The following is a 10,064-nucleotide window of genomic DNA, read 5'->3' as shown; positions in this document are numbered from 1 at the left end:
TCCATCCATCCATCTAAACTTTCGCATTTATAATATTAGTAAGAAGTAAGATTTACTAGCTGTTACATCTGACTTCGTCCATGCAATATTGAGATAAAAAATAGCCTATATGCCCGTCTATGTCAGCTACCCCTCAGTGAAAGTCCGGTCGAAATCTGCCCAGCCGTTTGAAGATTACCCGGAACAAACGCGGCTTGCGGAAAGACAGACAAAATTTTTTTAAATGCGATTTTCGTAATCAGCAACATAAATACATCATCTTTTCGTAATCTGGATTTTTTTCTTTTGACATTACAAACAGACACTTCATTTTTATTATACGTATAGATAGATAAATTGCGTTCACATCAATGAGCATTTATTAAGAGAAGTAATTTAACCCTCATCAGTGAATGCCACGGTCCGTGCATTTCGTATTATCAACCATGTAATTGCTTCCTTTTTACAATGTGGTTATCAATAGACTGATTAATTTCGCATTTACATACAAAATTAGTGGCCAGTTTTCCAGAAACGTTTAACCATTAGTTAGTTGTTTTTAGTTCGATAATTCTTGAATACGTTTCCGAACTAACTTGAGTTTTACTCCTTGGAATTTTGGTTTATGTGAACACTAATGAATCACCGGGTAAGGATAAAATAAATGGAAACTTCAGCAACTCAGCATTAGAAAAGTAGTAGTTAACGTGTCTACTTATTTGTAGAACGGCTCATCGAATTTTGCTAAAATTTGGTATAGATGTAGAACATAGTCTGGAAGAACACATTAGCTAATATTTTTTTAAATTACGCGCGGACCGAGTCTCTTGGTACAGCTAGTTACATTATAAATCCTGGTGCTGGAAACCTAATTTAAGTCCCTTTCTCTTCACCACCCTTTTCTTATAAGGAGAGGATGGCAGATTTGACGGTGGTGGAGATACATAGGAAGGGGATAAGGGTAGGCAACGCATCTGCAATTGCGGGTGTCTATGGGCAGCGGTCGCTTCGCCATATTGGCGGATTCAGGTGACCGTTTGATCGTTTGCCACCTTATGTTATAAAAAAAGTACATAAGATAAATGCATTAAAAGATTGTGTATAAGACATTACGTATAGGGCCATTTATTGTGACCTTAGTGAAATGTCGAAAGTCACGTCGATGCAATCATCTTATTACGAAAGGCATTCATCCGTGTAATGAATACGCACACAATGATCACTGACACGCCTACGTATCGAATAAGCTTTTATCGATACTGCCTTAACAGCGGAATATTGAAACGAAAATTAAACACAACACTTTGTAAACGTCTTCTTATTACGAATTAAATGCGGTGTTATCGTTTAGGACTCTGTCACGTATACAAATGTCGTTTCAGTATTTGCCCATAAGCTTCTTAAATGTAATAAACATTACACTTAATGGGTCTGTCGGACATTTGATTCTAATCGCCTGTATTGATTCGATGAAAGTAAATAATGTTGATTAAATTACATGAAGAGATAAAAAAATATGTTAATTGTCATTTTGTTAAAATCTAATATTGATTTAAGGCTACGAACGGTGAAATTTGCAATTGAGATTTTGACAGATGTAAACAATAAAATAAAATGTTCATAATTTCATGGGTATGAAGCCGCACGGGAACATCTAGTACTTAAATACAAGTTAAAGTCAAACAAGAAAAATAAACATGAAAAAACAAACAAAAAAAATATGTCATTTGGTTTACAGACTAAAGTTTACCAATTCATAAATAATATGAGCTTTTTTATATCCCGGGGCAAGGTGATTTTACACTGTCCTGACTCACCTTAACCTAATTAATCACCTCGTAAATTCTATATGTCTCATAAAAAGTCTTCATCGTCATCCTCCTTATTCTACTCCCGTAGGGTTGGCACAACAAGTTTTTGTCCTCCACATAACTCTATCATACGTCATGTCAGTCATCACTTCCTTTTTGATCATGTCACCTTTCACGCAATCCATCCATCTCTTTCTAGGTCTACCTCTACCGGTGTACCCTCCCACACTCATAACTAACGTTCTTGTAACATGCGATTCATCACTCCTCAAAACATGCCCATGCTAACCTTTTACTCCTTACCTTCTCTACTACAGGGGCTACTCTCAAACTTCCTCTAATATACTCATTTCGTATCTTATCCATTCGTGTTACCCCTCACATCCATTTTAACATTTCTGCCACATGTACTCTCATTTCAACCGTCCCTTTTACTGCCCAACATTCAGATCCACATCATGACAGTTCTTACGACGGCGTTGTAATTATTTGTTATAATATAAATTTTAATAGGTAACATCTTAAATACAGTAGAGGATACAATACTTTGTTATTCTATTCTCCTATTGCCAGTCTATCTAGATCTATAGAATAAAACTCAAGTTTCAACGTGAATTAGATACTTAAAAAACTAGGACTCGGCAAACTGCTGTTTGTAAACCAAATTTTATTCAATTCTTATGTATGGATTGAAGCTACCTATCAATCGTTAGTGTTTAAAAAATGTAGTAAAATGGACTTTTTAGAAGTCAGTCATACTATGTTAGACTCACGACACTGGCCAACATAAAGCGCACAAGACACGCTCAGTCTTATCTGAACGATCTGATCGTTTAGACAAATCTAACAAAACTTTTACAGTGGTAGTGCCCGCTTTAACATCTTAGCGCGAATGGGCCGGCACGCCCCCAGTAATACCACGACCATACAGAAGATAGGCGTGAAATGGAAGCAATTCCGTGTTTCGTCTGATGAGTGTGGTGCCGGAGGCCTACTTTAAGTCCCTTTTTTTTTACCACCCTTTTCTTATAAGGAGAGGATGGGAAGGGGAAGTGGATTTGACGGAAGAGGAGATGCATAGGAAGGGATAATATCCTCTTTTTGTGCGTCTTCTCTTCCGTTGTATAAGGCTAGGCAACGCATCTGCAATTGCGGATGTCCACGGGCAGCGGCCGCTTCGCCATTTTGGCGGATTCAGGTGACCGCTTACTCGTTTGACACCTTATGTTATAAAAAAAAACTTGGAACTGTTCAGTTATCAATTTTGCCTACACATAATTATCTGAACGATCAGATTGTTCAGATAATACTGAGCGTGTGTAGCTTTAGTCGTCGTAATTATACGTTCTTGTTGTCATTAGTTCTTTGTTACGTAACGTTTTTCCAACAGCAGTGGTTACGCGGCATCATTTGTCTCTCATCATAGACTACTCTCTTAACTCGTCGACTTTATCCATTACTTTTGTTTAATATGATTAATAGAATATGTCTTGAGTGCTTAACGACTCTAGTTATAGACTAAATAAAAATACAGGGTTATACTCGTTTACTAATAAGACCTATTAATTCAAGTACATCGTAATATTTTAGAGATTGGTTATTCATCTTTCATAAATTATAATTATGAGCGACTTTCCAATACTTAATCATACTAATTAATATTAAATGCGGAAGTTTAGATGGATGGATGTTTGTTAGAGTTTGTAGCCTTTACGGCTGAAAGGATTTAGATGAAATTTGGTATAGATGTAGACGATAATATAGAAGAACGTATAGGCTACTCACTTTTGTTTTTCCACGCGGGCAAAATCTAGACTATTACATTATTTGTAGTATCCGTTTTTTAAAGGCCCAATAAGAAGAATTGCAATATTCTTTTCTAAGAATGTCTCAACAATAATAACAACGCCAACATATAAAGGGAATACTTGTTAGAACGATAATGCCTGAACTAAAGACTATTCCATATAATTACTGTAAAACGAATTAAATAACTGTAAGACATAAGTAGATTCACATTGGATAGTAAAGAAACAATATTTCTTGTAAGTATTCATCCTTTTAATAAGATAAATTCATTGCGTCTTTTGTTATTCAACCCCAAAGTAAATAAAGCCACCCCGTAACACAGTTGGCACGGAATCAAAAAAACTGACCCAATTTTTAAAAAACAACAATGAAAAAGCTCGCTTAATATACAATGCGTTGTTTTTTGACTATCGTATTGTGACTTTTCTACAATTTCATATTGGAATGTTTTGTTTAACACGAAAGTAATTGGTATGTATTTGGTTGCAATTTGGGTATATATTTTTGACCTATAAAATATTCTAAATTAAATAACCAAAGAACCACAGCCGTTAAACTTGTATTAAACATTATTGTCTCTCTTTTACAAAGACAACTTTAACCATATGTATATTATATCAACATTTTTTGAACAGTGAACACATAATAAAATCTATCTGTCCATATATTGCTGTATAACGAAAATGTTAGAAGTTTCGCAAAGGTCGTTTGCCCGGGCCTGCATACGTGGCAGTGAGGGTGATGAGTTTGTGAACCCCGTAGCCCCGATTACTAAGGACAATTTCCTCATAAAAGTAAGCTAAACCAATAAGAATACGTCTGGCATTAACAGTTTATAAGGGACCATAAAACTGATACACTGTAAGTCGTGTTAGCATGTGAGAACGAAAGAACTTTTTTAATAAGCAGTAAGTGTCTTCACTGGGATACCTAAAATAAAAATGGGGTAAACAGAAGGCCAGAAGCTTGAGCCTGTCACATTTATTTACTTGAATTGACGTAAAACCCTTTTTATACGACAGAAAACATACTACAGGCTTTTAGAATTAATTAGTACTTTACTATCTCTTTTGGTAATTTCTCTTATCGATATTCAAATGTCTTACATCACTAACGCAAAGTAACGAAAGCGTTTACGGTATTTCCATTGCAAATATGTATGCAAATTGCCGGCGCCGCGGTCTCTGTTAATTTACAACGACATCTAGGCCAGCCTTCCGCAGGGAGTTGCTGATAAAATTGCAAAGTGCGACACTTTGATAACTGATGTTTTTTAGCTTCATTACTGAACTGCAGTTAGCTTTAACTATGACCTAGACATACCTATAATATAAACATGTTTGTGTGTACATTTGTGTAATATGTGATTATAAAATATGATGCAAATAGAACATAGGACTTCTAAATCGCAAATCTCCTGTTTAACTACTGCGCTACAGACCCATAAGTTGTTTAATAAAGTTAAAAGTGAGTTAGACTCTTGTAGAAATATCGTATAACGATTCTAACTAGATCTTCCGTTCGATATTCCTGCCTCGGATTAGAGCTAGATTGCTTTTGCGACTGATCAAAATCTAGGTTGAAGTGGATTAATTAATGGCGCTTGATTGAGTATTCAAGTTAACTTGTTTAAATTTTATCTATTCAAGTTAATATTTTAAGTATTCCAAGTTTCACTGATTCATTGATTAATGAAAAATTTGATCCTAATTTGTAAAGTAGTAATTAAAAATAAAACCGAGAAATAAGTCAGCAATATGATTTGGTTTTATTACGTTTTTATTATTTGTAATAGTTTTGATGATTTCTAAACAAATATTGGACCGATATCGGATATATCGATATCCGATATGGATCGCCATAGGTTGTAAAATGTTACAAGACTGGTTATGTTATTAATATTACATGTTAGACGCAAAGAAGATTCTTAAATTCTAACTGTACTATATTTTAAGTAACAATACGATTGAATCGATACGAAATAATATATTAGAGGTCAATGAACTTAAACTTTTCAGATGTAAATGTAAACGATCACCACCGTGACCCAAAGGGTAAAACTGATTTAAGTTAGATTACTAGCTATTCCCGTGCGGCTTCATCCGCATGGAATTATGAAAATTTTATTGTTTATATTTGTCAAATTATCGTATTCGTAAGTGTAGGGCTTTTTATAAAAAAAAAAGAATTATTCAAAAATATGTAGTAATTGCTGACATTTTAGGCAACAAAGAAGTGTGTGTTTACGCTTTATTATAATAGTATAGATTATGGGTTTCTAGTCTCATAATTGGGGTCGATTTTTATTACTACGGTATACTCGTTGTTTTAGTTCCCATTAGCATAGTACTTACTAGATATACTATTGTCCTAAGTTTTTTGTATTCTATGTATTTTAGGCAGATTTTCCTAAAACTTGAGGATTCAGTCTGGTCTATTAATTAGAATAAATCTAGTTTAACTGCATCTCCAGATTTTCTCGTTCTTAACTTTTTATAAAGAAAAGTATAGTGATTATTCATTAATACTTGTAACATATTAAAATAGTAATTACGTATCTTAGAAAGTCTTGGAATTGGGAAGGCCACGCCAATTAGGTGGTAGATTGATTCATACACGCGATATAATATCAGTTACGAATAATTTTGTTCGGAAAACGATACGAGTAGCGTCGGTCTCAGGTTACGACTTTGTGGTTATGAAATCAGTTTTGTTACACGCAAATACTTCGAAGTAAACAAGGTCACAGGTTATAATGGACGAAATAATTTACAATGCTTATTGTAGTCTACAACTAAGCAAATAATAATTTTAAGGAATGTAACTTTGCTGTATTTTATTTAAATCAATTGAATACTCCACCTTAACAGTAGAAGGATGGCCAGAGATTACAGTTGTCTGGTTGAATCTGCTTACATAAGTGCATTTATAATTTTATTAATATGCAAATTAAGAATTTAACATTATTACTAAATGAATCTATTGCAAATGTACTTAAATTGTAGGAAAGTAATTAATGATTTGTATACTCAAAAGAGTAATATCAATCTACCCTCATTCATTATTCATTGTGCAGTGCACCGAGGCGGACGTGTGTCGTGTGCGGGGCGCCGAACAGTGCATCGCGCATAACAATTATGTCTCCCGCTGATTTGTCAGCTACGTGTCGATCAACTTCGCATTTACATTTCGACGTCAAAGAGAAAATTAGTTTTGCGCAAGGAATATAGAGTAAGGGGATTTAATGAGAAACATGCATTGGTGGATTTCAAAACCAACAAACAAATTGAAACTATGATACGATTGCATAGAAGGTAATCTTTAACTCTTCACATTAAAAGAACGTAGACAAAACAAAAGCGTAACTCATAAAAGAAAACAAATGACTGTCTAAAACAAATTTCAGCACAGATTTCGATTTGCATTATCTTTAGCAGTTGGTTCCTTTAACTTATAAATAATTTAGCAGTTCCAATATCTCAATGCCAAATCCCGTTTTTCATTCTTTTACATTTTCTTAATTATTCATTGGTTGTTCTTTCTCGCCAAGAAGACTTAGTTTCACAGTTTTCGTTTCTACTTTCCACACTTCCAATCATATAAATATTATAAATGCGAAAGTTAAGATGGATGGAGGGATGTTTGTTAGCGTTTGTGGCCTAAACGGCTGAACGGATCTCCATGAAATTTGGCAAAGATTTAAAGCATAGTCTGGAAGAACAAATAGGCTACTTTCTTTTGTTTTTATTGATACCACGCGGCCGGAGTCGCGGGTTGAAGCTAGTAAGAAATAATTAAGAGTTAAAAAGCCTATATTTTGAAGACGGCATATGTTTCAAGAATTCGTTGCGGTTTAATGCAACTTTAACTTGGGCAAGGTGGACGAAACATCTGCATCACTTCCTGCAGTGGAATCAGTGCGAAATCGCACCACCTGTCGTACCTTGACAGGTGCTGTACGAAAATAAATCCTTCGCATCGCCAGACACCGCTCATACCTTCGTGGTACTAAGACTTGACAACTATGCGTCAAATTTGTATCAGAAGGAAGAATATTTGTAGATAATGTTATACATTATAGATATCAGAAAAGAAATACATACATAGTAAATATGTCATACTGTACTTTCAATTCTAAAGAAGAGAAATGCCCATGAGCGGAAGTTCTGTCGTGGTTTGATACATTTTTTGCTTGGTATTTTCCGTTAATCTAGGAAAATTTTCATGTGGTCATCACATCAATTAGGTCCTTTTCAGCAAGTCCCCAAATACTATTATTTATACTATAATAATTAAATTGACATAGTCCTTTATCATTGGTCACAAAATGTTTTTGTCTAGAGGGTTTATACTTTTTTATTGGAATACAAATGTTATGCAAAAATCAGATTCTCTCGTTATTCGCCAAATGTAAATGCGAGTATTTTTTCCTCGACAACCGAGCATTTGGGTCACCTGGAACGCTTCCAGAACCAGCTTGACACGTGATGTACGAACTTATGTTTACAAAACGATCGGCTAAATCAATATAACAAATGGAGGAAGGCCGGGGAACAGCGGATGTGTATCATCGCCTGCTAAATTTTGATGTCTTACTCAGGTGGTAATTGTAATTTTCTATATTTATGTCGATACCTTACTTATTGATGTCTTCAGTTAACCTCTCATTCTTTATCATCGTTTTAATTGAGTAATCTAGCATTTTTTCATGAAATATCCAATCATCTGTATATTACCAGTGTTTCATTATCCAAAAATAGTTCAAAGATCAATAACAAAAAAACCTACATCGTTTAACATTGCAGTTATATCATTAACAACACCCGTGAGAATGTATTGTTTAAAAAAGACCAGAACAATGCGATGTATCGCGATCTCCCATGGCCACAAGTGGAAAATTCAGTAAAAAAGCTTTCTCATTTAGTATTATTAATACAATGGGGAAACTTGATGTTACCATGCTACAAAAAGTAAAGAAACTATAGCAAATGATTACCATTAAATTATGAGAAAACTTATTTTAATGACGACCCAAGTGATAAAAGTCATTTGGAAGACAATAAATCAATGATGGTGACATACATTTTTACAGACGCTATTAAATCGTGTGATATGTCCGTAAAGCTTAGGTTGGGAAAAAAAGGGGCGGGGTGCGATGCGTCATAGCCACCCTACAGAACGCACCCCTTACACCCTCGCCTCGAACAGCTATCGATCCGGAGACCAGTGTCATGCGCAGAACCCGCCTTTTGTTTATACTATGAATATTACATTTTTTATAAAATAAAATAATTAGCTAAAACTCGATTTCAATTATTATGAATCTTACTAGAAAATTAATACTCACTGGCACTCGTTCATTATCTCTTCCTGGGATCGCACTTGAACCGGGGCGAATTTTTCAACACTTTCCTCATAGTTCCCGAAGCACTTGGTAATTTTCTCATCAAAGGTGTTAACCAAATCTTCAAGTGATCCGGAAAATGTCTCTGTGAAATTATCGCCTTCGACATTCTGCATATTATCCTGTTTGCACTTCACCACTCTCGATACATCGTTGTCATTTATTTTATTGGAGTCGGTTTTCATTTTAGTCATTTCACTTTTCAAATTGTTGATATTGTTCAGATGTATGTCATTACCGTTTATGGTTTTCTGTGGATAGTCTACCGAAGTCAGACAATCATCGGCATCTTCGATTTGAGCGAGCGGCGCCTCGAACTCGAGCTCGGCCATCCTAGTACCTGCTTCTCTCATGACCGTACAAACACCCGCGCCGCCTACCGACCGCGCGAACACTGCGCCCGAACTCGCCAACTATGTCGCTAGTAGTCACTTGGTCACTTGTTTTGTATCGTCGCGCGCCGGTATCATTATCTGCAGGATACAAACTGAGAACGAGTTCACAGCTCTCGGTAGTTCTCAGCCTCTGTGTTAAATTCAAATTGTAAATTTCGAGATTTAACGGCCGAATTAAAGTATAGTAACAGCAATATGTAGAGGTACATAAATCCTTCAGTAACATGGTAATTTTTTAATCGAAACATTTCCATTTCCACTGAAATATGTTAACATGTGTTTCCAAGTATTTAATTGCCATTGCGAAATTCGACTTAGGGTTATAAAAAACTTAAATCGGTTTTAATTCCATTGGATTAATTTAATAGGTATCCTGAAAACAAGTAAAAACAAAAATTGTGAACAAGAATGTTCCTTTTCTTGATTTTATTGCCAGGGTTAAAAAATATTTTAAAAATTAACACAACGTTTGTCTTTTTTATTTAATTACTTTTAAAAATGGGTTATTTTAAAAATGCTTAATTTAATAAATGCATAGACTTATCTCAATGGGGATTTTTGGAATATTTTATTTTGCCTTTATTTTGTAGATAAACCATGTATGAACACGAAAAAAAATAGTATAAAATATAATACTCATTATTTCAATAAAAAAACACGTAAATA

General features: G+C 34.7%; 1 protein-coding gene across 1 annotated transcript in view; it reads right to left on the bottom strand.

Moving 5' to 3' along the window:
• LOC106100869 (fasciculation and elongation protein zeta-1) overlaps positions 1 to 9,537 on the bottom strand; it is a 42,368-nt gene extending 32,831 nt beyond the window's left edge. The window contains exon 1 of the mRNA XM_013279932.1: positions 8,947 to 9,537. Coding sequence (XP_013135386.1) covers positions 8,947 to 9,356 — 410 coding nt within the window. The 5' untranslated portion in view covers positions 9,357 to 9,537. The remainder of the gene's footprint in view (positions 1 to 8,946) is intronic.
• Between the last annotated feature and the right edge of the window lie 527 nt (positions 9,538 to 10,064).

The sequence above is a fragment of the Papilio polytes genome, unplaced genomic scaffold (genome assembly GCF_000836215.1).
Source record: "Papilio polytes unplaced genomic scaffold, Ppol_1.0 DF824035.1, whole genome shotgun sequence".
Lineage (NCBI taxonomy): Eukaryota > Metazoa > Arthropoda > Insecta > Lepidoptera > Papilionidae > Papilio > Papilio polytes.
This window is presented reverse-complemented; position numbering and strand designations above follow the sequence as displayed.